The 27,776-nt window shown below is 46.3% G+C and overlaps 1 protein-coding gene across 11 annotated transcripts in view; it reads left to right on the top strand.

Annotated features, from left to right (window-relative positions):
* The window catches only part of ADRA1A (adrenoceptor alpha 1A), a 97,546-nt gene extending 72,699 nt beyond the window's left edge, over window positions 1-24,847 (top strand). For 5 of the 11 annotated variants that reach the window (XM_045511615.2, XM_010948457.3, XM_045511617.2 and 2 more), the window contains exons 4-5: window positions 721-800; window positions 4,210-15,069. In XM_045511615.2, coding sequence (XP_045367571.2) covers window positions 721-800; window positions 4,210-4,399 — 270 coding nt within the window. In that variant the 3' untranslated portion in view covers window positions 4,400-15,069. Of the gene's footprint in view, window positions 1-114; window positions 297-720; window positions 801-4,209; window positions 15,070-24,473 lie in introns of those variants that run through there. The other 6 variants (XR_006722386.2, XR_012503476.1, XM_074355722.1 and 3 more) reach the window with 6 other exon arrangements.
* The last annotated feature ends 2,929 nt before the right edge of the window (window positions 24,848-27,776 follow it).

The raw sequence follows: 27,776 nt of genomic DNA on the forward strand, positions 1-27,776 counted from the left end.
ATTTCATCCTGAATATTTTGAGCACGCACTCTAAGTTTGGAGCTATTTCTTGGTGGAGTGAGGGGATTTTATTTTCAGGCTAAACTTACATGCAGCCACGTTGGATATTTACAGGGAGAGGGCCTGGAGAGGAAGAGCCTTAAGATGGTGGCCGATATCCAGACACATTATTTTTAGAGTGAGTTTTAAATGTCACCATTTATGAGACATCCAGTTTCTCAGCTTGGGGGTGAAACTTGACCGTGAGATTTACCTTTTGCTGCAATTTGACCGGATTCTGCTCCCGATTGCCTAAGGTGAGGGCAAGGACACTCATTACGTCTCTGAACTAATGGAAGCGTGTTGTCTACAGTTGGGTCCAGAGAGTGCTGAAAGAACCAGTTGAGGAAAGGATGACTCTTCCCAGTGGAAGACAGTAGAGATGAGGGTCGAGTTTCTAGCTGAACTTTCTACTGAGTTTCCAGTATGGAAAAAATTACTATTAAGTAGTTCCAAGCGCAGATGGAGGAAGAATTCTTGTTTGACATTTTTAAAGGTCAAGAGGTTGGGGTGGGGTGGGCGCTAATTTCATGCTAAGATAGATTACTCCGCAGCCTTTCCAAAGTGCCTAGAAAGGCTTTTCTTGGCAAATCACTTACCTTTTCCAGAACTCCAGTAGGAAAAGCCAGAGCTTGTATTTTGAAAGGCACATCCAGACTCCCTTTTTTTTTTTTTTCTCAGCTGCTTCACTATTGCAGAATGCGTGAGGTTCAAGGTCCCCAGTGCCCGTGTGACACGCTGGAGTGGGCCTCATGGTCCAGGTATATCCTTCCTAGACTTTGAAAGGTGCACATGTTTAGCTGGGGAGGATACTTTCTGGTCATCAAAAACCCACCAGAAACAGCAATTTGCAAACAGTGTTTACAGAAGCCTATTTATTCTGCTAAGAGAGCCAATAACCCATTCACTTCATCTACGCCCACTTTTTACAGGGACTTGGGGAACACGCTATTTTGTGCTTTATGTGTACCAAATTTTGGTAAATCTTAATAACTCAATGTATTACAAAGATAAAGACGGTGACTGGAGATAAAAATTTAAATATTTTCACAATCCACAGTAAGGATTTAAAATAAGATCTATGTTTTTGAAATAATTCTTGACTAGAATCCCTCGTCTGAAGCTACTGACCATTTGTGTGCCCTCTTTCCCCTAGTTGGGTAATTCCCACTAAGAATTTTCAAAGCAGATCGTAGCTGTTACTGCACCCTCACGGCAAAGCTCTTGGCCCCATCACCTTTTCCTTCTTTCCTTGCGGCAAAATGATAATTTTCTGAAATCATTCTGAAAGGCTAATGTCTTCGCATACTGCCACAGAGGGTGTGTGTGCTTGTGATTTTGAGTTTGGTTGTTGGTTGTGATTTGACACGGATTATTGCTGCTCTCTCAGCCCTTTCTGGAAGGTGTCTCGTTGTTGGCCAGACAGACACTCTTGCCTTGTGCTCGTAACTTGGATTCTGGCGGTAGATGTTGGCTGGGTTTTTAGACTCTTCTGGTCTGTTTGCAGGTCCTATAACTGCTTTACCAGATGTGGGTGTCCTATTACGGATGCAGGCATCAGGGAAGGACTTGAGTATGCAAACCCCACTTAAGCTTCGTTGTTGAGAAGAGCTTCTTTTAGTATCTGAATTTGAAAAACTGCTTTTGCCAGGCTCCCCCTTACGGGAAGAGCATCCCCATGAAAAGACTCGTGATTTTTTTTCTTTGGCAGACTATGGCTCCATGTTTGAGATGTTCTTTAAACATTTTTACAGACAAATTTAAATTTTAGATACTAGAAAGCTTAGGATCACCAGAAAGCTAGGCTTAATGCCATTTCTAATCAAATTAAACAACTAGAAAATCTATCGGTCATCTGATAAAAGCCATGACAATTGTATTCATGTAAAACTATCCATAAATAATTGTCCACTACACTCTTCTCCACCCTGCTCCCTCCAGGGAGGCCAACTTTAACATTTTTTTCCTTTCCCATGACATGATACTAGGTATAAACATGCTAATTTTTCAAGAAATTGATAATTCACCCAAGACTTAGTCAGAGAAGGATAAACAATACACAAGTTATTTTTCACTCATCCACAAAAATCTCTGTACCTTTGAGCATGCCAAAAACTATCTAAAACTGTCACAGTTCAACAAATGATTGTCATATTTATACTCACATGTTTACTGCTTCTATTTGGAGTTTAAAGAATGTACCCTGAGTAACAGTGGTCAAAATGTTTTATCCAATGTGTTATAAAAAGCAGTTGCTTTAGGATTGTCTAAACATCACAGAAAATCAACTTGACATTATGGGATAGGTGAAATTTGAGTTTCTTCTGCAATTCAAATCGTGTGCATTAAGAGAGATCTTGAATCTCTTTATTCAAGAATTTCCCCAATCCTTTGCAAGGATTTCAGGAAAAAACATTTTACTTGTCAAGCTTTCTTCCTTTTACCTCCCTGGAGTCCCATCCAAGACCATTTCTGCCTGTAATCACTTAGTGATCTGCTAACACTCTCCAAAATATTGACCTCTAACTCTCTCACCACCTACTTGGATCGGTCCATCCTTAGTAGACAGTGATATTTGAGTAAATAAAATTTTTCTTGAGGCTTTTTTATTAGGTGCCACTGAATGCCAGGCATTGACAGGGCATTTGGAACCTGCTGTCTCTGAAAGTCTTAGCAATTCCACTATTTTTATTTGAGAGACAAAAAAACTTGATAGTGAAGAGTCATTAGGATACAAGTTTCTTCTGTACAGCACAGGACACTATATTTGATGTCTTGTAGTAATCTATAAGGAAAAAGAATATGAAAACGAATATATGCTATGTATATGTATGACTGAAACACGATGCTGTACACCAGACATTGACACAACATTGTAAACTGACTATATTTCAATTTAAAAAAAAAAAAGAGTGATTAAGGACTCACCCAAAAGCAAAGTGGAACCATGATTCTATCCTGGTCTCCTGAACCCTAAAGTCTATGTTTTCCACCCACAACCCAGCCTCATAAGTAGTGAGAGTCAGAGCCCCTCAGTTGTGATTGGATGTGCTGAGGATACGAACCATACCCAGACTTTTTAATGTTTTGTTTCTTTGGCATTTGCCTTCCAATTAACTCCAGTAAGTATGCTGCCAAATCTCCATCGCAGCTAAACCCAAGAGCAGGTCATAAATGGAAGAGCTTGGCGCCTACACTTCTGACTATCAGACTGCACCACTTCTTTAGGGGATACTGGCCTGGGATGTTATTTAGGCCTTGCAAGAAGGACAGATCATATCAAACTGGGGAGAAGACGGACACATAGGAGAACGCAGAAGAGACAGCATTGGCCTAGAACTGCAAACAGAGCTGTGGATACAAAACACATTGTACGGTGTGTTGAAGTTATTGGCTACCCAGCACAGTTCATCAGCACACTTTCAGAAAGTAGATCTCTTTTTAAAATAAATAAAAACAGATACGATATCAATCCCACTCACCTGTAATCCCACCCCCCAAATTTTCTGAGTTGGAGATAGAGAAGGAATTACAGGCATCTCACCAGGAATTGCACGGAGCCCAGAGAGTGTGCCAAACACGTGAATTTCTTGTCTGTCACCAAAAGGAAATGGTTCAGAATGCTGATCTGCAAATAGCCAGAGACCTAGGCAATCTTTGAAAGGGAAGACTCAGTTGACAGCTGTGGCTTCTTACTAGCTGGCATCCTCTTGTTTCTGGATTTTGCAAATGAAAGCTTTATGTCCTGAGCATCTCGGCTACCCCCACCCGTCAAAGCGAACCATCACGTAGACCTTCTGGCCTCATAGGTTTCTTGGTTTTGGTCTGGGACCGAGAACGTGTCGGGAACTATTTGCTTGGGCAGGTAATTATTCCCTCTTTAATCACAGCTACTTAATCACTGCTTGACGAACATTCTCGCTTGCTTCTGGGGCTGTTTCTGCTCAGATCCTCTTTTGTCAAAAGAGATGCTGCCTCTGTGTATGAGCACTCATTGACTTATTTAAGAAAAGAGTTCCGCTCACCAGCAGAGGGAGAAGGGAACCCAAACACGTACAAAGTAAACTCTGCAAGCAAAACCAGGGTGTCTAAAAAGAAGGCAGCGGTGGCAAATATGGAGGTACCAGAGGTGTGCTCATTTGTTACTCTGATTTCTTTTTACACTGCCAGGACTATTAACCATGAAACTACCTGCACACAGCTCCGCCCGAGCCCGGTTGGAACACTGGTGGCACCTGCTCCTTGTCTACAAACTGTGCTGTGGAGCAGGCTGAGCCCAGGCTGCTGTGGGCTCTACCATCTTCAAAAAGCACCGGGAGCCATGGCCTCTGGCCCTCCAAAGTCCCTGCAAGACGAGTGAGTGGCGATGACTGTTGTGGGGCTGGGCTGGCAAAAGCGAGCTAGGATTTGAGCCGAGGATACGCGACCTCTTGCCAGTGCTCCCATCAGCTTTACCTCTTTCACGTGTCCCCGGACCCAAATGTCTTGGGGGCTGAGGATGGACCTTATCTGCTCCGTATAGGAAAAGATCTCATCTTTGCACCTGCAACACGGACTACTGAGTCTCTCCCCTAAAGGCAAGGCCATGGCAGGTGGGAGGAGGGTGTGGAGGAAGAAGGCTGACCATGGACATGGCTCAAAGCAGGATGGCTTTCGGTAATGTGTTGTTGCATTTGATAAACAAGGAACTGCCCTAAAGCTGATGCTTTTTCATTTCCAAAGACAAAATAATTGTCTTGACCTGTGGCTCAGGAGTTAACTCCGTTACCTTCCCTCCATACCATAGTCAATGTTGCACGTAATAGGCTAGAAACGATTATTGCTAAACTATGAGAAATACAGATTTAATTAGGAAAAAAATCTAAGAGCAAATTCATACTGTATTTGGTGGGAAAAAAATAATGAAGGCACTGATCTGTGAAAAAGCGTGAATACAGTCGGTGCGTTCAGATGTGACAGAAAAGAATCTACAGAAAATCACAACATGAGTTCAGTATTTTCTCCTATTGATACAATTCTTCATACTGGTCAGGGTTCTTTTGCTTATCCCAAGGCATTCCTGTGAGGGAGAAAGTGAAGAAAGGAATTACTGTCTCTACTTAGCACATGAAGAAACAAGGGGAAAGATGAGGTGAGGGTTAAGGGTTTCTTTGAATATCCCCAAATCCAGCCTCCGACTTCTTTTTCCAAGATGCCTTCCATTTCCCCAGCGTCCGCTGTGTTTCTTGAGACCCTGACATTCGTGTTTCACTCACTCACCTCTGAGCCGTGCTTTCAGCTCCGTGTGCACCCTCTCTCCTGCTGCATCTCTGCCCCCAGCTGGGCCAGTCAAGATTGTTCAAGGGGCTGAGTGCATATCTGTCTGTGCTTCTCCCATTGGCTAAAAGACCAGCAGTAGAGCTACGCAGAGAAGCAGGCCAGGGGGCTCTCGGCTTGCTGAACGGGGTGATGGGTCAGGAAAAGCCAGCAGTGACTGACACCTTAAGGACTTCAGGAACGCCAGGGTCTCAGCGGGAGTTTGGGGAATGTTTGTTTTCCAGTGAGCCTGAGGGTTGTGTACTCCCCAGTCATCTCCCATCAGCAAGCCGTTCCCTTCTTCTCCTGCACCAGGCACTGTACTTGGCAGAAAAAAAATACAGAAAGGCACAGACAGTCCCCAGCTTATGATCTGGGTGTGTTCCAAGCTCATTGGTTGCATTTTTTCCGAGAGGCATTGTTAGAGATGGGGGCAGGGAAGGATGCTCTCAGAAGAACCAAAAAATTAAAACTCCCCATAATGGACACCAGGGGTTGGCAAACCTTTTCTGTAAATGGCATGTGGGCCACACAGTCTTGTCACATAGTTTTCTATGTTTAATTTTTTTCTTTTTTTGTTTTTTTGGTTTTTTGTTTTGGACAACCCTCTAAAAGTGTAGAAACCATTCTTAGTTCACAGGCTGTACCAAAAAACAGACCATGGGCCAGATTTAGCCCACGGGCCGTAATTTGCCATCCTCGATGGCTGGCATCACTAGTTTACAGTGTCGTACAAATCCTGCTAGGCCGTAGGATTTTTTTAATTTTTATAATATACCCTGACACATCGACACTTGATGACATTAATGTTCCCAAACTGGATGAGTTGTTAGGGAGGGTGAGCAGTTCACATTCAGGGCTGGCACTTGCTCCGTATGACCTGCTCACCCAAAGGATGTACTTTAGTCTGTCATTGATTTCCAGCCCGCCCTCCCACTGCCGGATTCTGCAGGACAGCAGGTCAGCGGAAGCCCCGGGGAGTCCACACAGGTCTTTGCAGCCCTTCACCTCGTCGGCAAAGTGCCCAAGACAATCTGTCAGCTCTGAGGGTAGCAATAGCCAGTCAGAGCCATTGGACCGAGGCCGGTATGAAATTCCTCCCAGACCCCTGGAGCCAGCTGAAGGGAGTTCCCTGGAGGCCACGCTTGGCTCCTTGGGAAGGTCTCCTGACCACAGCATCCAGCACCAGGGCATCTGAGGGTCCTCCCTGGGACTCACCCGCACGTGGGATCCAGAGGAGGTGCTGGGTGGGAGGATGGCTGCCTGGCAGGACCTCTTTCCCTCCTCCTCTGTCTCCTCCTCCTTTTCCTTCTCTTTCTTTTTAAGTCGGAAATGACCTAACTAGCCTCAAAATGGTGTTTCTAAGGGAAACATATTTGGCCCTCCCCTAGGATGATTTCTCTGAGCTGGCGCTTTGTGGGAGGGGCCTCCTGCCCTGGCCCCTCCCAGTCCTGACGGGCGCTGGAGGGAGGAAGTGGTCCCAGTTGGAAACAAGGTGTGCAGTTCCCCTGGCCCAGGGCAGGGAGTGCCCAGCACTGAGAGATGGCCGTAGAATGGTGGTGGCAGCTGACCTGATCGGGAAGGACCTGGGAGCATCATGGCCAGCGGACAGTGACACCACTGCTGCGGTGGACGCAGAGGAAAGGCTCGGCCCAACCCTGTGAGGCAGCTTCCCTTCCCTCCCCCTGACCCTGTCTGTCTTCGTCCCTCCCTTCCTTCTTTCCAGTCTCCTCTCCACAGCCCTTCCCCTCTCTCCATCATTCCACCCTCCACTTCTTGCCAAACATACAAGCAGTGATGATGTCGGGGCAGGTGCCCTCGCTCCAGAGGGTGCCGTTTCCCATGGGATACGTGCTCCCAACACAGTCCTGGGTCACCAGATGGGGCTCCCCTCAGCTGCTCCATCCCCTCCCACGCTGAGGACAGAGACGGCCCCCGGGGTGAGCGCACATGCGAGGCTCCCCAGGGACACTTACCCTCTGCCCGATTGCCATGTCTGTCTTCTTATACTATTAGTTCCAAATGAAGGCTGCAAATGCCACACGCAGTCACATCTTAGAAAAGAGCTGTCGTCAGGATGGCTTCTTTGCCCCTCCCTAGATGTGCGTCTCTCCTTTCAGCAGCTGCCACCTCTCCCCTCTTACAGTTCAGAAGTCTTTACCAAGCCCTACAGAGTCCCCTTCCCTTTCTCTTCTTCATCATTTGTCCCTCCCTTTGAATCTTGCCTAAGTACACCGGAGAGCCTCTGGTGTCTTGATTAACCCTGTAAAGTGAACCGGGTTTCGTGTTAGCGTGACGCAGCGATGATTCGCCCAGAAGGGATCCTGCAGGCAAAACTCAACTGGGTCCAAGGAGGGCCTTCTCTTCTGGAGCTCCCGTGCCCTGTCCCGCGCCCACCAGCCCCCCTGCGCCTGGACCTTGATCGTGGACTCTTTCTATTCCTTCATCCTGTCCTTGCACCGGGAGCCTTTCTACTCCAAGCCAAGGATCCTCTCCCACCAAACATGCATCTGCGTCTGCTGACACAGCTCCTAGCGTATGTAGCCCGCCTGTCTTAGTCAGCTCAGGCTGTCATTACAAAGTACCACGCAGCGGGCGGCTTAAACAGCAGGCAGTTACTCTCCCAGAATCTGGAGGCTGCAAGTCTGAGATCAGGGTGTCGTCGGGGCTGGCTCCTCCTGAGGCCTCTCTGCTTGGCTTATGGATGGTCGTCTTCTCGCTGTGTCCTCACCTGGCCTTCCCTCTGCGTCTCCTCTTCTTACAGGGACACCAGTCCTGTTTGATTAGGGCCCAAGCCAATGACCTAATTTAACTGCAGTTGCCTCTTTCAAGACCCTCACTCCAAGCACAGTCCCCTTCTGAGGTCCTAGGAGTTAGGATTTCAAATATGAAAGTTAGGACATGGGTGCACGATTCAGCCCTTAACACTTCCCTCCCCACTGTCTTCATTCCGCCCGTAAAAATGCATCCACGATTCTTTTCCAAATCCAGAAGTTCACATTCAAGCCTTCTCGGTCACCCTCTCCAAGTTCTTACAGCAATTGTCCAGAAAATATATTTGGATGCTTTGTTGTGCATTTTATTGTGATCTTTCTGTTGCTTTTCAAAATCTTTATTTTTTCACTTTAAAACATCCTTGACGCTCTATGTAGGTTTCATCTTCTCAACTAGATGAAAACTCCTGGAAGGCAGGAACGATCATACCATTTCATATGCCCACGGCAGTGCTCAGCCCCTGGGTGGTCCTATCTGCAGCCTGGGAACCCTCCTAAGCAGGCAAGGAGGAAGGAGACAGAGAGCAGCAAAGGATGACTAATCCAAGCACTAGTTACCAGCAGGAGCTGGGGGACAGGTACACAGATCCCTGGGGACACCCGATGACCCACCAGGAAGGTTCAGGTAATAGCTGATGGTGCTGGGATTCTGAAAAGATACCGTAAGATTCTAATCAGGGTGCAGAGCTCAGCAGTGGGGAGTCCCAGGCTGGTGACCATCTCCAGGCCCGCGGGCATGGGATCCCTTTGGAACCATCAATGAATGGGACACATGCTAGACCCTGAGAGAAGATGAGATAGATCAAGAGGCAAAGGCAGAGCCCAGCCCTGGGAGACGGGTCTCCGAGGCACCCAGGGGAGGCTGAGATCACCACGGAGCCCCAGTGCCAGCCCTGGATGAGCTACTGCTGTTTCAATGACGTCTGCCCTCCATCAGGATGAGCTTGGAAATGGGTGCCAACAAGCCTTCTGGTAGCTTTTCCTCTGCTTTGTCTCACATTTGAAAAGGAAAGGAAAGGAAGGTACGCTGACTTGATTGGGTATGAGGTTGGAGACAACCGTTCCCTGCTGAAAGGCCTTTTAATTCAGACTTTCCGAAGGCCCCCGCCCCGCATTGCTGCTCAAGCCTTCAGTGACTGCAGGATAAAATCCTCGCTGCTGCTGCTCCGGCCTCTTGGGTCCTGCGGCCCTTTCTGTACGACCTTAGGGTACCTTGGCCTGGTCCTCTTGCTTCTCTTGAGAAAATCTGATCCCACTTCCGTTTCATCAACTCACCCAAACCCCTTACTGTAGACAAACGTGTTACCTGCATGGCGCTTCTCTGACGGCCGTGGAGTGATGCCTTCTCTTCTGCCTGGTTTTTGCTGAGAAGCAAGAGCATTTATCCTCATTTGGAAGAATCAGGACTATTCTAACTGCAAGGCATCTACTGTCTAACTTTCTGGTCGAAGAACAACACTGCTTCAGCTACCCGTCCCCCCCACAGCCTCTCCCCCAGACTCTCCTGTTGGAAGTGTTTCTGGCCCAGCAATGTCTGTCACAAGGGAACCCCGTTTTGTCTCAAGCTATGTGGTTTGCCAGCTTCAGTCTAATCTAGAAATTGCGGGGAAAAAAAATCACATGAAAAGGCTGGTCCTCCAAAAGTATTAAGTGTATTTAAGCCAAAATCACCCCAAAACAGGTTTGAATGAGTGCAGCAATGGCTGATTGATGTACCCAGGGAAAAGAAACAACTTGTCTTTCTTCCCCACTCTGGTCCCCAGGCTTTCTGCTTAAATCCAGCCTTATCTTCATAATAAAAAGATTTCAGCTCTGCGGCTTGGCTAATTGAAGTCTCAAGGGTTGGAAGGCCCTTGAGCACATTAATCAAAAGTGGAGCACCAATGTCAGTGTATCTTGGTCCCCGCGCCCTCCCCACCCAGGCCCTGCGTCACAGCAGAGGTGACGGTCCTGGTGAAGAGCCAGGAAAGAGGCGGCACTGATGGACGAGTAGATGCGTGAGCAGATTTAATCAAAAAGAAAGATGCTCAGATTCAACCTGCCAAGTCAGAAGGCTATTAAAAAGTAACTGATGGAGTATCTTAAAGAGCAAAACAAGCAAGGATTATAAATATTTAAATAACAAGTTATTGTTCGTTTTCTATGTACTTTCTTAATGGAGTTAAACATTTATTAGGGAGCAATTGAATAAAAAAGTGTGGTCCCATTTTCACTCTTGTCTCCATTTTCAAAAGCTCCCCAACCCTCTGCCTTCCTAGTCTGAACATCACACACCACCCTGATACCTAACATTCAGCACATGAGAGCAACAGAAATTTTGCTTCAGCTTTTTAAGAGCCTGAATCAAAACACATGCTTTCTTCATCAGCTGTGCAGGGAGGAAAATAGCTCTTTGTGTCTCTGGGGTATCATAAGCCATAAGCAATCCACTCTCCAGTCGTACCACACCTACTTAACCCAATACTGCAGACAAGGGAGTGAGTTTGCTCCATACAGCGCGCTGTGATGAAGCACGTGAAGAGGAAGTTTAAAGAGTAAAAATCACATTATTGGAGCAGCTACTACGTGTCCAGCCCTTTCCATATCTTTGATTTGGTAAAATATGAAACTTTACAGTCGCCTTACCAAAGAAGTATTTTCGCAGAGGACCAATGCAGTGACGTGGATGTGAGAAGAAGACGGTACAGGCACAAAGGAAGACTGGGGAAATGTGAGCCTTCTGTGCGCCTTTTTCTGAAGTTCACCTGTGCTGGCCTTGCTGAACCCTTGGCCTGACCTTACCCCAGAGTCCGTCATAGGAGGGGAACTTGTGAGATTCTGTAAGCAGTGGCCTGGGAGCCACAAGTCCTGGGTTAATTTCAAGCCCCAACTCTGTCCCTAATGAGCGAGCCTGGACAAGTCATGTGAGCTCTCTTGGTCCCATCGCCTCACCTGTGAAATGGGTGAGCAAATGAAATGGTGGAGCTGATAAAATGTACGACAGCACAGTAAGCCCCCAGTTAAAGCTAGCCCTCTCCCCCTGTCTATTTCCCCTCCCAAAGGCTAAAAGAATAAAACATTATTACAAGTTAGATCACCTTTACTGCAAGCTCCACAGGCAGAACAAGGCAGAACACATCTTTCTGTTTTCCTTTGCCCTGAATAGGCTGATACTGCCTAGGAGCTGGTCACCACCAGTTCAAGACACTGATTACTCTTTTCGCTAGAATGGAAGTCACACAAGGAGGCTTCTCCCATTGCCTGGGCGCTGTCATTCCTAAATTTACAGCGCTCGGCAAAAAACCCCCAAAGTTTCAGTTATTTCTTCACACCCTCCCCCCCCGACCTCACCCCTGTTTTCTTTGGGTTAGAAATATCCCAGCCAGAACATTTTGTTTTAATTTTTAAAAGTCACACCCACTGTACTACTTTGAGGCTTTCCATCAAACTTTCAGATTAGAGACAGCCCAAAACAAGAGGACCCAGTCCTGGTGTTTGTAATCTTTCTCCCACTGACGACTTACTTGACAAGAGAAAGTCATTATCATTGTTCTATGAGAGACACTGTATAGGATGCGGTCATTACATAAAAGATGGGTATGTGTTGATATATCCAATGTTATGAGAAAGAGAAGTAATTTTGACCACTGGAAGACAGCAGAGCATTCAAAGCAAAACTTGGGTTTAAAATCATCTCAGGAAAGAGAGTTGGGCACAGCTTGGCCCAGGAAACTGTCAGAAATAAGTGTTTACAAAACAAAATAGCCAATTCCAGTCATGAACTATGGGCAGTTTTGACTTCAGCGGGGATGAAAACCCACATCAGGGGAACACAAGCTCGAATTTCAAGTTCTGCCCGTGAGAGCCTCGGCATTTCTGTGGACACTTTGAATGATCTCCAGGACACTTCTGGGCGAGTGGTTTGACAGGGAAGCCCACACTGCAAGCTCAGCTCAGCCGTACTCAAAAGGCTGAGTCTGGCAGGAGACCTGCCACCATCTCCCTGCCAAACGGTCTCTCATGACTCAGAATCTCAAACTTGTTTTAAACAGAGGGGAAAAGTCTCTTTCCGAGATGAGCTCCTTGGCCCAGCTCAGCTTTGTACAAACACAATCTTTGTCTATTTCGGTCTTGTGGGTTTGGAGAAGCAGCTGCTGAGTTGGGGTGAGGGCGAACGGATTGGTGATGGCCCAAATTAAGGAGAAGAGTTTTCCGTTCTTTCCACGCTGGGAGAAGAGAAACACAGGGAGTAGAATGTGATGGGGCTGGCCCCAGGGAAATGAGGGTGGGCCTTGACTTACAAAAAACCTGCCCGCCCAAGTCAGAACTTGTAAAAATAAATACACTGGGCTCAAAGTAAGAATTCTGAGTCTACAGGAGGGTAAAACTTTGCCCATGTTGATGCGTAATGTCTAGTATATTAAAAGTATTCCTAGACTTCATTAAAGGTCATCTGCTTTGGGTTTTGAGGGGACATACACCCGTTACAGGAAGCTAGCTTCATGCCTGTGCGTGCTGGTCCTCACCGCCCACTGAAGGGGCGTCTCCGGCCCAGCCCCCTTTCCTGCCACCTACCGTCTCTTCCTTTTTCCATTGAAATATAGTCAATTTACGATGCTGTGTTCTACCTACTGTCTTTTGAACCCACCTCAGAAGCGGAGAAGTCCTCCCTGCCATGTGGATTTCCTTCTTTATCAAGCATTTATCTGCCTAAAGCGTGAATCTAACACATTACTCTTATCAATGCTGGGACAATAGCGACTTAAGAAATGATTTTGAATGTACAGAGAAAGAAGAAACAGGTGTGAGGGACGAGAGCTCAATGCCTGAGGAGTCAACTTAGTGCAACGCCCCCTGTAGTGTGCTTAAAAGTTAAACGCTGAAGCTCCCTTTGTGTCCCTCAAATTCTAGTGCATCCGGAGAAGCAGAAGAAGCCACACTGAAAACAAAATCACCTTCCTCCAAGGGAAGCTGACTCATTTTTCCACCCTGTAGTATCTAGTGAAGGCTCCAAGCACAGGTCCGGAGGGTGGAGAGAAATGATGGAGGACACGTGGTCCTGGCCCTCCCCCTCCCCCCCCCCGCCCCCAGTGCCTGTGGTCTGTGGCATCCAGGCAAGTCAATTACAGTAGAGCGTGGTAAGCGCTCAGACACAAGCATTCATGGTACCACGGGAATTTAGTGGAAAGCACCCAGTCCGGCCTCCAGTTAGACTTCTCAAGTGGGGTCCTGGAGGACAAAATACGGTCGGGAGTAGAAGGAGCTGCTCCAAGCAAGGGAGGGGTGCACCCACGCAAAGACCCGGGGGCTGTGAACCTCAATCATCGGGTTCTCCTGGACTGCCTCCTCCTCCAGGGGCCCAGGACACAGGGAAGTCAGCCTCGCTTGTCATGGTAGCCACTTGGTTCCACAAACCCCCATCCCTCACGTCCTCAGCAGGCAAACCATGCTGGCTTTTCTTCTCATTTTTTAAGCGAAGGAAGAGCCAGTAAATAATGAGTGCAGGGGCTTTGTCAGCTCCCATGTTTGGCTCTGCTAGAAATCGAAATGCCTTGGTCTCTCAGTCATCCAATTCTCTTTGGTCTCAAGACTTTAGTACAGCACTGCAGTGGGATGGCCACACAGGAAAAAAAATAAAAGTCTATTTCTCATTGTGCAAATAAACATTTGCTCAAACATGAAGTAGGTAACCCATTAGAATAACTAAATGCTTTGGGAGCCTTTACAAGCAAATCTTACATGATGCAATTGAATGTTGTTAAAAATGGAAGATTTTTTTTTTAGCAAGAAAATGTGCAATAATTTTTAAAGAAAGAGTTTTTTCCTACCAAATAACACAGAACATAATTGGATCATTACAATACCCCCAGAAGCTGGTTTTCCCTTTGTCCATCATTGAAAGGCTCATATCTTGTGCTGTATCCAGACACATTATTACTGAAGGGTGCCTGGGATTTTATTACCAACCAAGGGCAGCAGGGGTGGGGAATGGAGGCGGGTGGGGACTGAAACAAAAGTAAAGGTCTTGGAGCTGCACTTTTATAACCTACTAGCAACGAGGAAGGACTTGACTTTCTGGGACGAAGGAAAAGAAATCTGGAGGTCCACTTTGTTTATGAAATTAAAACTGTATTTTAGTAAATAAAGCTGATGCCACTTAAACATGAACCCCCATGACATCCCTGGCTTACTGCAGCTTTGTTGCTTGTCTGCTCATGAGATCTGTTCAAAATACAAGCACAGCATTCCCACATTGCCAGAAAAGCAGATATGGGCTGATTTTAGCTGCTATGATCTTCCTGTAACCCTTACCCTTGTTGTGGCAAATAAGATTCCCACGAGGTACGGTTTCTAACTCTGCATTGTTCGTGAACCCCGCCTTCTCCAGGTTTTGGTATTTGATCAGCTGACTTGATCTTTCCAACCTTTACCTCCATGTAACAAAGCTCATGTGGTCGTGCTGAGAGTTCGGTACAATGCTCTATCCTATAAAAGGCAGAATTCCCTCAGATGTCAGATAAAACGTTCGTGTGTGAATTGTTATACTTGAATTTGCTGCAGCATTTTGTATGGATGCATAAACAAGACACCCAGGCTGACTGCAATGGCTTCTAAAGCATTTAATTCCTTTTAAACGGACTTACTCTCCATGGAATGTGCTGTTCCTGAATTTTCTACATGTCATTTTTACAGATCCATTTGTTTATGATGTGATGTGGTAAACAATCATGTTGGTTATTTTTTTAAGAACACAAATGTATAGATTACTAAGCAGATGAATAAATTATTAAAAGAATATACTTTATGAATCATGCAGCCCACTGGTAAAAAGGAATTTTATTTTATTTGTTTAATAAAGTGACTGTTCAAATTATAAGCATTTATATTGTCCTTCTGAATATGAATGCCATAATATTTAAGTTGTGTTGTTCAATATTGATGTATGTTCTCTAATAAAATATTTTAAACCTCTTTCCTTAGACACACGGTGCCCTAGTTCTTCAATGATAAGGCATTGTTAATATGTCTGCTGAGAAGTAGGGTGGGTAACTCTAAAAAGAAGAGGCGATGTCTTCGGCCAGCTAAACAGAGTAGATTGTACATGAGATGAGCTGGTTGGCAGTATTCAAGGCACAGGTAAGAGCTGAACTACAACTGTATCATCAGGTTTAGAGGCAGGGAAGGTGACAGTGGAAGTCAGACACACCAAAATGCTGAGTGTGTTCAAGGCTGGATGTATTCAGTGACTCAAAGCCAAGGCAATAGGTTAGGGGGGCTAATGGTCAGAAGAGGTCATGAGAAACACAGCTCTTTGATGGAGATTCTTGTCTGACCATGATCTCAGAACCTGGAAGGCTCAGGACCACACTTGAGCCCCCTTCCCTCAATGGGGCTCCTTGACAACATGGTGCCATCACTGGGGACGAGGACCCTGGAGTCAAATTGTCACAGGCTCCAAACTTCCTCAACCGCTTGCCACCAATATAATCTAATGCCACTCATTCAGCATCTCTAAATCTTAGTTTCAGCTTCTAAAACAAAAATGGGAACAATTACTGTACATCATTCAGAAGATTCCTGGGATGATAAAATCAAACAATGCATGTAAAATGCTTAGAAAAATGCCCAACGTCTAGTTAGCACTCAGCAACTCAGGTTGCTCTTTTTCTCATCCATCTTGCTGTTCTAGCTGTGGCTGCTGTTTTTGGCTGCCCACAAAGATCAGCATTGCCTTCCCGGTGATGAGAGATCATTATTTTTCACCCAAAGCCCTTAGCATCTAAGTCAAATGATGGGACCAGATCTCCTATATATACTGATTTGGGTTTTGCCAACTGGCACCATGTTTTACGATGCTCTGTTGGTCACTGTCCAGCTTCAGCTGCCATAACTGTGGCTGAACTCCGTGGAGTTCTACAGAGGGCGTGGAGTGCAGGGCACAGGAAGCGGGGGAGGGCATCCTAAGGGACACAGACGTTTGCAGTTGCTCAGGCTTTGTTTTCATGGAGCGTGGAAGTGTCAGAACCGGTTTGTAAACTAACATCACTGGATTACCCTGATGACTTCTCTTCTTAACTCATTTATTTTTTTGCCCAAGGATATAGACTCTGGAAGAGAGAGAAAATGGAGATAGGGTCCGTTTTGCCCTTCATTTGTTCCTATGAAGGTAGAGAAATAATTTGATATAGATGGTTACAATGACGTTAGGGCCATATCTCTGCTGGGCATTCCTCCATGGCTAACATTTCCTCCGGAACGCCCTCTTCTAACTAGTTCCAATGCATCATCTCCTTTAATCCTCATAACAATAAGGAAGTGCTAGGAATCCATGAGGGCGAATTTGGCTGGAAGTGACAGGATACCCAAAGGAAAGTGGCTCACACAATAAGGAAATGTACAGTACTATTACCGATAATTTGGCATGAAAACATTCATCTTTGCCAAAATGATCTGGAATCAAACCACCTGGGTTAGAATACTATCCAGTGATGAGTCAGTAAATCTTTAGCAAAAAATAAACAACAACAACAACAAAAAAAAAACCCACACAATTTACAGCATTTGTCAATTCTTGTGGTGTCAATTCTCCCAGTGTCTAATATCAGCATGAGGTCATTGAACCTTGTGTTGAGGAGAGATGGACACACCGTCTCTCTGGAGACACAGGATCCCACCCGGCCCCTTAGTAGTGTGTGACTTAAGCCTACCCATGTGTTCACTTCCTCACATGTGAAATGGTATGAAAAACAGCACCTTCCTCATTGCACTTAACTCAGGTAAAGAATTTCTGTGCTTATTTCGCAGCAAGCATTCAGTGGATGATAGCTGTTGTTGGTGCGGTCATCGTTAATACAATCCGAGTCCATATGGGCGCAGAGCAGAAACCGTCCCAGAATAACAAAAATGATCATCCTTACTCAATTCCTCATAGAGCAACTCTTCCAAAATACGTGCGGCAAAATTACAGTCCCTCTTTAGCCGTTATATAGCAACTGACTCCTCGCGCCATCCAGTATCTGTTTCAGACACCAAAGTTTTTCAGTGATAATTCTACTTCTTTGCATTTTTATCTTAACCAAAGCATTTAATGACTCTATGAGCCAGTCTTCTCAAAGAGCCTCTTAATAGCGATCTGTTCTGCCTGCCAATTATTATTTTCTCTCCTGCTCATACATACAAATTGCCTTCAATAGAGTTTATGAAAAGTAATTAATCTGTTGTGTAGGTGGACCAAAAAAAAGCCATCATCCCTTCTCATTTTGATATTAGCTTCTGATCCATACACTCTTTTCAAAGATAATCTATGCACATGGTAGCCTAAATAAATAAAAGCCCTACAGCGTCATGGGATTGGGGTGAGCTTTGGGTCCCTAAATGCTACCACACGCCACCTGCAGCTCCCCTCTGCAGGAACTATATAGAGCAAGCTAACGGCCAAGTGGAAACTAAGTGCAACGTTTATTAATCCCCAAGAGAGTTCTGGTCCCGTTCAAGCTTTCCTACCCCGACTTGCTTGAATCTAAAATGTCCAGGTTTGAAGAACAAACTCCAGTGTCTACTTCCATCCAGCCCCATGAGCCAGGCTCTGGTAGGAAAGCTGAAATTAAGAGTCTGATCATGGCCACGCCTGCTTTTGGAAGTGACTCCCCAGTTCATGACGCAACGAGGATGGGAAATGGACAAGAAGGAATGGACTCCTGCCCACTAAGAATGTAAGAACAACCATCCAGAATATGCATTCCTCCTCGATGTGGTGGGTTTGGGGGTGCAGTCATAAGGGCAAAGGACAACAGTGGAACCAGGGCAGATGTTTCTTCCTCTGCTGTAGGAAAAGGTGCAAGTACAAGGGAAGAAGTAGACGATCTTCCCACCTTCCCCCTATAGGTACCATGGTAGGTAAAAGTCAAAAAGCAGTAGTTCCACCAACCGCCAGTCCTGCTCCCCAGAGGGGAGCACCTTTACCAGCCAACGCATATCTATTGAACATCTGTTGTACGCCCGGCATCATCTTGTGATTCATTAATGGACAAAGCAGGGGGAAAAAAGGTTTGCCCCATGAAGTTTCCATTCTAGAGCATCTTCCAGAAATGCTCTTTGCATATGCAAATATATGGATCCTTTAAAAATGTTTAGAAAAGCAGAATGAGCCAGGTATTCTGATTGGTTTACATTAGATGCATTTTTATAGGTCAGAGATTGAGCAGTTGGTCGATCTCTGATTATCTTAGATCTGTAAGGTTTTGCTTTGAAGAACACCCCACAAAGTTAACAAAACAAAGTCCGGTCTCCTGCCCTTTGGAAAGTTACTGTTTGATATTTTGAGTTCTACAAAAAAGAGCTTCTAGCATTTTTAGGGCCCATAAACTTATTTCAACAGTGTTGTCACTGCTTAAAATATTTTCAGAGCTCTTTTGAGATTGCCTTTGGAGTCAATTTATTTGTGGTACCTCCACCTCCTCCTTCCCTCACTACACACTCACGACCACAAACAGTACTAGCCTTGGCCGCTGGGTCTTTCTGGAACACGGAAGGTGAGCCTTTCAGCCAGGGGACAGCTTCAGAGGTCCACTCTGTTTGATTCCGTATGTGGCTGGTGCCAATGGCTTGGCCAGATTGCTCTGTCATCTCTTTGGCCAAACACAGACCAGAAGGGTCGAATCACTATACAAAGCCGTTCTGAAAAAATTCAGTGGAAAAAATTAGGTCAATGGTTTTCAAATTTAAGAAAAAAAGAAAAAAACCAGTGCAACCCTCTCTTTGCACAGAATCCCACACAGAAGGCTGACATGGGGAACAAAGAACGGCAGAGAGGTTCTGGACTGATGGGAGGAGTAAAACCCCGAACACTCAGACACCCCCCACCGCACACCCACTGTCTCCCTGGTGGCCCCTGAGAAGCCCCTTCAGGACCCTTAGGACCCCCCAGGAGCAGGGGTTAAGCAGCACAGATAGCACCGTTTTCGGGGCCAGTGGGCATCTTACCTGCTCATAGACTTGGCGCGTAGCAGTCAGACAATACAGGTTTCCCAAGTGAGGGAGGGAACCAGGTAGTAAAAGGCTTTTAAGGGCAAAGCGTCTTCATAAAGAGCTTGGTGTTTAAAGAAACCTGCTAAAGATGAACGGGGGGCCAGTAACCAAAGGTGACTGCCAGGCAGGGTCTCATATCTGCAAGCACGACTTGCTGAAGGCTGAAACCCAGAGCAAGCAGGAGGTTATGAGGACTGCGAGGGAACACAGCGGGGTGCACCAACTCCCTTCAAATCAAACGTGTAAAGGAGCAGGGGAGGGGCCCACGGCCATGAGAATGTGTCATGATGACTGATGACAGCGGAGAAAACTGACACTCAATTTCCAGTCTGATTCCTTCTTCTCCAGCAGAGAGAATCATCTATTTAAAAACTGGAGAAGTAACACACGTGTAAATACCAGGAATCTGCGGGGATGCCAGGCGGGGCAGGTGAGGTCGTCAGGAGAGCCCATGGTGCAGGGGACCCGTGGACGAGCTGAGACTGGGACCGGGTCTCTTAGGGACCCAGTGTCCACCGTCTGCTACCCTGAGCCAGTTCTGAAGAAACTGCTGCGACCAGGAAGCAGCAACTAGTAAACACTTGTTTACTGTTTACAGGGGCAGGCAGTGCTCTAAGTGTTTGACATATAAAAACTCATCCAATGCTCCCAAGAAACCTATATAGTAGGTTCTATTACTTTCCCCCCTCTTATAGAAGAGAAATTGAAGCCCAGTAGGGTTTAGGGGTTTGTAAAATTTATACACCAGTAAGCGGCAGAGCTAAAGTTTGAAGCCAGGTACTCTGACCCCAGAGCTCAGTCTCTTAACCAATCTGCCACGATGCCTCCAGAAACTGAAACTGAACTGTCAGTGCCATTGCTAACAGAGCTTCCCGCAGGAGGATGCAGCTTCTGTCTGTGGGCAGCCGTGCTGTGTGAGGCGCTGCCCTGGTTGCTTTTTCCAAATTCTTCCAACCAGGAAAGGCCAGGGAAGCAGTGAGTCCTCAGCTCCAGTAAGAAGCAAAATTCAAAGCAGTATAAAGACCCGGCGGCAAAGCAAAGGACGACAAGCATTGTGTGGCTTCACACACCTTCATGTGTCAGGCTCTGAACACATGCCGCCCAACCTGCTCTCGACAGCCAGCTTTTGGAGCACGTAGTAGGCTGTTTTTAAAGATGAGGAAACTGAGGCATTGCGAGGTCAAGCTTGGCTCACGGTCTCCCAGCTGTTGCGTGCCAGAGTCCTGCTTCCTCTCTAACAAAGCTCACTTTTTGGCAAAGAAGGCAGAGAAACTTGCTGCCATGCAAAATATTCAAATGCTACCCTAAATTAGAACATTGCTTTTAAAACTCTCCACTGTGCATAATAAAACTTTTAATAAAAGCTTTACTTTGGCTGTGGCTTCGCTATAAAAGCACATCCGCTACCTACGGTTAACAATATTCTCTCATTTCAACATGAGGACGTGGGATTTTCAAGCCCAGACAAAGTACTTCAATGGCAGCATCCCTGGACATATGGTTGCTTAACGACACTGTCCCCCAGTACCCCAAGCAAACATCGCCAGGTTAACACTCTCCTGCACGCAGCTGCATTAAGTAGCCCCCGAACTAATTTCATAATCCCGTGAGTGAGCTGATCCAGTCTGATTTCTTGACTTTCTGATGAGGAAGTGAATGAGAGACCAGCACCAGTAAGATGTGGACACCAGCATCCAGGCACTGAAAATTATTATTCTTTTTGCGGCCACATCCGGCCTTGCAGCTGGCGGCCTCCCTGAGGACTCAGATCTTGAAATTCTCCAGATAGTAGATAACACTTCCAGAAAAATTTCCTCCTAGAATTCATTTCAGTAACACTCTTTTTAATTACTTGCAAAAACAGCACTGGAGTGAACACCCGTGCCCCCAGTTAGCTGGTAATTGGAGAGTCGCTGACTTAATCACTGCCTGCTGTCCTCAGGAAGAAGGCAGGAGGGGTCCTGTCACATCAGGATACATACTTAGGAAGGGAAAAAAGAGACTCTCCTCTCCAGGCTCAGTACTCTGTGGAAATTTAGGCATATTGAGGTGTGAGGAGTCGCGTTCATACCTGGGAGAGGCATGTTCAAGTCGTGCCTGCGGCTGGAGGAGAAACACTGATACTAGATTACCTAGGAGAGAAAACACTAGAACAGAGCAGGAAAGACAAGAGTTTCATGACTCAGGCACGAGGTCCCCGTGCACTGCTTTGGACTGAAGCCATCTGAGAAGCAATCAGTGCTCCATAAGGCCAGGGTGATCCCTCCAACCTCCTAAACCGTGTCCTAGGTGCCCTGGAATGCCCCAGATGCTCCGCCCAAATGTCCCTGAGGGTGCTATCAAAGCTCACCTGTCTTCCCCAGTCTGTCCGCTTAAGCCCAGCAGGGGCTGTTTACAGGGTTGCGGGCAGAAGCCGCACCTGCCGCCCCGGAAGCTCAGACACAGGCGCACGTGGAGCTGGAGGCAAGGCTTGGAGCGACAACCAACACAAACCCGTTCTCGTGTGTTGTGCCTGGATTTGCCGGATTTAGCAAATAATGCTACAGGAAGCCCAGTTAAATTTTAATTTCAGCTAAACAGCAAATCATTTTTTAGGATAAGTATGTCCTAGGAGCAATAAAGTCCTTCGTCTCCAACTCAGGAGACTTGTGTCTTCTGCCAGTTTCCACGAAACAGTAACGGGCTAACTTCTTAGCTTGGAAGGAGGGTAAAAATCAAATCCCACGCCTGACCTTGGGCAGCCCCCAGCTACAGGGCCCTCCAGATCCCCAAGTCCCATCCTCATATTCAAAGATGCAATGTGAGTTTCTGAAGCTAAGTAATCAGCACCCTTCTATCGGCAACTGCCTGATTCTCTCGTAGGCGAGTCTGGTACCAGGGTTCAGATGTGCAGCATACGTCTATATGTTCCCAGTCATGCTATCAACTCTAGAAAAAAGCTACTTCAAACAACTTGAGAACTTGAGTGAATTAGCTGAGTCTCTTGCTTTTCAAATGATTGCAAGTCCATGGTTCAAACAACCTTGGTTTGCAGACTCTTCAGCCTGTTTTGGTGCCCTGCACAACCTGACCCCCGAATACAGGGCTAGACCATTTGACTCAGGTCTAAGCGCAGTCAGTACAACTGAACTGAGCTCGGCATGTGCTAGACAATACCAAGTGTGGCAGACAGAATTCCTGACTGCAAGCAACGGAAACCAGCTCCCACGAGCTTGAAATGTATCAAAAGGCTATCGACAAGCTCAGAGAATTGACAGGAAGGCTGGAGAACCAGGCTAAGAAAATGAGAAGGATCCACGAAGGGAGTTCGGACAGGAACGTAGATGAGTTCATGACACAGAATTTATCAGGCGAGGACACTATTCCTGGCTCTGATTCCTCCATTGCCACCACCAGCAGTTTCCAGTGAATAACCATCCCTGTGCTAGACTGGCAAGGCCACCATTGTCCCCTTGAACAATTTGTCAGCTCTGGTTTTTTTTTCAACCTGCATCTCTGCAGTACTCTGCAAATTCAAAGTTCCACACTGGTTCAGCTTAGGTTACGTGTCCGCATCTGTCTGCCAGGCGTGAAGGGAAGCAGTGACAGAGTTTCCGGCCTCTTCGGATCCCATTGGAGGGAAATTCTCCTCCACCAAGACACACATAATTTGGGTTTCTCCCATAAGAAGAGAATTGATTCAATTACCAGACAGCCAAACATGACAAATGGCCACTTTGGGGGGATATCAAAAAAGCGTGAGATGGATTTTGCGTTAAAGTAATTCAGCTCAGGTACCCATAGTGACACAAAACAAAACAAAAAATAGGATAAATGTGACCTTATGCCTAGAGAACTAGGTAGAAGGACAGAAAAAGCTATGAGATAAGGGATAGATTAGTGTAAGCTGGAACCACCAGGGGAGTCTCATCAGGGAGCTCGGTCGTCATCCAGGATTAGTCAGTTAGGAAAACTCTGCCAGACAGAGAAGGTGGGAGGAGGTCATCTCATGTGGGGTAAATAAATGAGCAAATATGTGAACGTGAGCATGAGCAGAGTCTGTGGGGAGCAGGGTCAGAATGCCTGACCTGCCTGGAGAAGAGAGTCTCCCTTGGAAATCAGTGGTACGTTGGTGGGAGAGGCAGGGAGGGATCTAGGAGAGATCTGGGCTTGTAAGACCAAAGGGAAGACATGCACATTTGGTATTTAGAAAAATTCTGCCTTAAAAACAATGGTGCTTCAGAAAGATTTATCTGGCATTAACAGAATGGTTTGGACAAGGAAAACACCAACATTAAGGTCTGTGTAGTGGCGGGACCTCTTTTCCTGACTTCACTTGGAGACATCCCTAATGGATGTCTGTTAGTAATAGTCCTGGTCTCCCTCCATCCCCATCCTCCTTGGCTGCAGGAGTGCGTAGAGCATCTGGATCAAGAAACTGAGTGTTCGGGGCTCAGCCTCTTTCTGTAGCCTCCTCTTGGGGTTCTCCTTGGCTCCTCCATGCTCTAAATGTCACAAGGGTCGGCACCTACAGGGATGCCTGTAACGCTGCCGTGACTGTGAGCAAACCTGGCTCATTGCACACTGACCTATGAGCCAACCCATTTGGGACTTCAGACCCGATGTCTTCCTCCTCGTTCCATCCCTCATTTATTACAGAACTCAGGCAGCCAAAATGAGGTGATACCTGTGGAACCCCGCAAAAGGCCCCCTGGAGGCCAACGCATGAACCCAGGAGCAGTACGAGGAAGACTTGGTTCAGAGTATTTATGATGTGGACCTTGAGATTAGGACTCAAAAGTTCTGGAAACTGCTTGTAGCTCAGCTACTAAACGGCTGGGTAGCCTTCGCTTAGCTTCTCTGAACCTCAAGCTCGTCCTCTGTAAACGGCGACTGACTCCTGATCCTCATCTCTCGGGACTGTTGTGAAGGTCATGCCTCAAAGGATATACCACTCAGCGTCTGAGTGTCCCTCCTTCCCTGGGGGCCAGAGGCTTCGTCAGCATACAATGGCACTCTAGATCATGGAAGCCCTCAAGCTGGCATTTGGAATGTTGCAAGTAGTTTCAACACTTCAGGGTGAAGCACTAAATTGTCTTTAAGACAGAGCTGCTCTTTGTTCTCCAACTGCTTTGTGAGATCTGTTTAGTTATGCAGACATCGCTGTCAGTGCCCTTATCATCAGAAAGTAACTCAGCGCAGGTGCTTCGGGCTCATATACTTAAGTGTTCTATTCAGTGAGGTCACTTGAGTTATCTAAAGCAAAACCATGCCTGCTTCTGTGAACTCCGAAAAGGTTTTCCTTAACTTTCATGTTGACTTCTCAATCCTTGGAAATAATGGTTTGCCCTTCGGGGGTGTGTGTGTCCTTTTGTCCAGGCATTTGCTCACCAGCAGTGAGGTCCTGAGCCTGGAACGCAGCGGGAGGAAGATGTAGACGTGGTCTCTCCAGGAGGAAAGATTATGAAAAGATCTGCGTGGAAATTGGTGCAAAGCACACTGGACTGGTGGTGTCTTGCAGGAGTATTTGCTTAGAAGAAGTAACATGCTTTGCAGCAACACGGATGGACCTGGAGATCATCTTACTAAGTGAAGTAAGCCAGAAAGGGAAAGAAAAATACCATACGACATCACTTACATGTGGAATCTAAAAAAAAAAAAAAAAATGAGACAAATGAACTTATTTACAGAACAGAAACAGGCTCACAGACATAGAAAACAAACTTACGGTTACCAAAGGGGAAAGGAGGAGGGAGGGATAAACTGGGAGTTCACAATGTACTAACTACTATATATAAAATAGATAAACAGCAAGGTCCTACTATGTAGCCAGGGAACTAGATTCAATACCTTGTAATAGCCTAAAAATGAAAAAGAATATGAAAAGGAATATATACATATCTGTATAACTGAATTACTATGCTGTACACCAGAAACTAAATGCCATTGTAAACAGACTATACTTCAATAAAAAAAAATTTTTTAAGAAGTAATGTATAAAAATATATCATTTATAGGAACAACAACAGCAAAAATAATATTATACACCACACTTTGAGAAATCTCCATTGTGGCTGTTTTATCTGCCATGAGGGTGGAGTGAGGTCAAGGTGTCCTCCTGAGGGACCGGGTCTCCATCCATCAGTCGTCCTGGGGCAGCTAGGGGGGCTCTGGGCCGGGGAGGTGAGTCAGACGTAGGCCCACCACCACCAGACCTGCTGGGATCAGGAAGGGCAGGCTGGCCTGCTGTCTCTAACAGCAACTGTTTCTGTTCACCCTTGTAGTTTATTCTCAGCACTTCCTTTAGCCCAGAACCTTCGATCAGGCCACGCATGGAGGCGCAGCTTGGCCACGGTTGTGCTCCAAGGAAATTGGAAAGGCACGTAAGCTGTCCAAAGCTGGAGTGTGGGGTGTCCCCTTTGGTCACAAACAGAGATGGGGCTTCCCAGCAAAAGATGGGTCTAAAAGGCATCAGCGTGGAGGCAGGAGGCGGGGAAGATGGAGCACTGATTCTAGACACTGCCACGTCAGTGCCCGGGGAAACCCTCAGACACAGCTCAGGGAGGAAAGGGTTGACATTGCCAGGGGATAATGTTTCCAGAAAGTAAGTCAGTGTATGAAAGTTTATATAATCGCATTTTATAGGCTCAGGATGGTGAGCTGGGGGAGGTGTAGGACTTAAAGTGCTCTGTGCCATGTGACCTGTACAACGGCGCTGTGACCTCTTATGGTCTTCTCCTCTTACCACTGGGGAGACAGAAAACTAAAGATGCTAAACAGCTGACCAAGGTTACATACCTGCCAGAGGGAACCGGTGGGACTCAAACTCTATGTCTAAGACCAAAATCCCTGCCCCCAAAGCACCACGCTTAATGGTGTCCTGGAGCGGGTCCCTCCTTGAAGGCTCGGGAACAGCAAAGTCAGATGGACTTACAGAACGGACACCTGGCCAAAGACCCCAGTCAGGTAAGTCAGAGAGGGGAGTTGGGACAAGCCATCCTAACCGAAGAGAAGCCCCTTAGACCCAGCGGCCCATGGAGGCAGGGCTCGGAGCAAGGAGGGTCGGGGGTTAGGGTTAGGGCCTTTTCTGAAAAGACTGGCATTTTGACGGGTCTCATCCAATCCACTGAGGGCCTGACTCGAACAAAAAGGCCGAGGAAGGGGGAGTTCACTGTCTCTGCCTGACTGCTTGACCTGAACATTGATTTTTCTCTGATGCTCTGGCTGCCACGTACACCAGAGGCTCCCTGGGTCCTCAAGACTTCAGAATAAGACTGAAGGGCAGCACCAGCGATCCTGGGTCTCCAGCTCACAGACAGCAGATTGTGGGGCCTCTCAGCCTCCGTAATCAAGGGAACCAATGTAATTCTTTGTATTAAATCTTCCTCTCCCTCTCAGTCTGTCTGCCTGTCTCTGTCTCTATCTGTCTCTCTCTATATATAGTTTATATATATATATATATATACATAAAATGCCAAGGCACAAGTCATCTATTTCCCCCATGCTTCCTCCTCCCAGCCAATCTCAGCCCCCCAAATTTCCATTCACCACCTCTCTTTCCTGACCCCAAAGTATATACAGATGCACACACAGGGACATGTCTGCACACCGTTTAAAAATGAAACAGAGGAGTCCTGCTGTTCAAAAGGACTGCGTCTTGCTTTCGCATTTAGTGATAGATCTGGAATGAATAGCATACCTGGGGTGACTCAGGGCATCTGCATCTACTTTGGCCACTTTTAAGGGCACATGACTTCTCCAGCAACTCCCCCACAAATGGGCATCTAGGTTGCCTCCACTGTTTCTCTACTATAAGCAAGTCTGCAACAAACCACCTTGTGTCCATATGTCTTTACATAATAGTGACGTTGTTTCTGAAAAATAGATCCCTTGACATGATACTGCTGAGTCCAAATATAGATGTGTCTTCCACTGTCTACTCTCTACAATGTGCTCATCGGGGAGGATTATGAATACTTTTGTTTCATGCATGCCTGTACTGCTTAGATTTTTGTAACGAGTGCAAAATTTATGATAAATAAAACTTCTTTAAAAGAAGATACAGTACGAAAAGCTTTTTATCGCTTGGAGTTGCTCCCTGTAAATCTTCCCTCCCAGAAATGTTCTCCACTATTTAGACTTTTCATTTGATGCATGTTGGAAATGTGTGAGTACAGGATTTGTCTGGTTGGTTTGTTGATCCGTTGGATCATTGTTTGTTTGACTTGTTAATTTTGAGCTGTTTAAACAACTGGGAAGGGCCTCTCCTTGCATTTCATGAAGAGGTATGCTAACATCTTGCAATCCGCTAAGAGATTTCTGCACAAAACTTCAAAAGGACCTGTTGCCGAGCGAAATCTCTACCTGCCCAAGCCTACCATTGACAACGTGGATGGCTGCGCAGCCAATCCCATTGATGCCACCATTTCAATTATTAATTCATTGCCCAGCATTTGCTCATTATGAGCATTTAAAAGTAAATGTATTAAAAAATCATTCAACCTGAACTTCAATCCAATGAGAGACTCACACAGAGAAAAGAAGGAATTTTATTTCCTAATGAAGCAACAATAATTCGATATAACAGTCCTTTGACCTTAGAGTCCCAGGACAGGAAGTCAGGACCTTTACAGAATGAATAGGCTCCCAACCCTGAAACCTTTTGGTGAAAGACACAAATTG

This window comes from Camelus bactrianus, chromosome 31, assembly GCF_048773025.1.
Source record: "Camelus bactrianus isolate YW-2024 breed Bactrian camel chromosome 31, ASM4877302v1, whole genome shotgun sequence".
NCBI classification, from domain to species: domain Eukaryota; kingdom Metazoa; phylum Chordata; class Mammalia; order Artiodactyla; family Camelidae; genus Camelus; species Camelus bactrianus.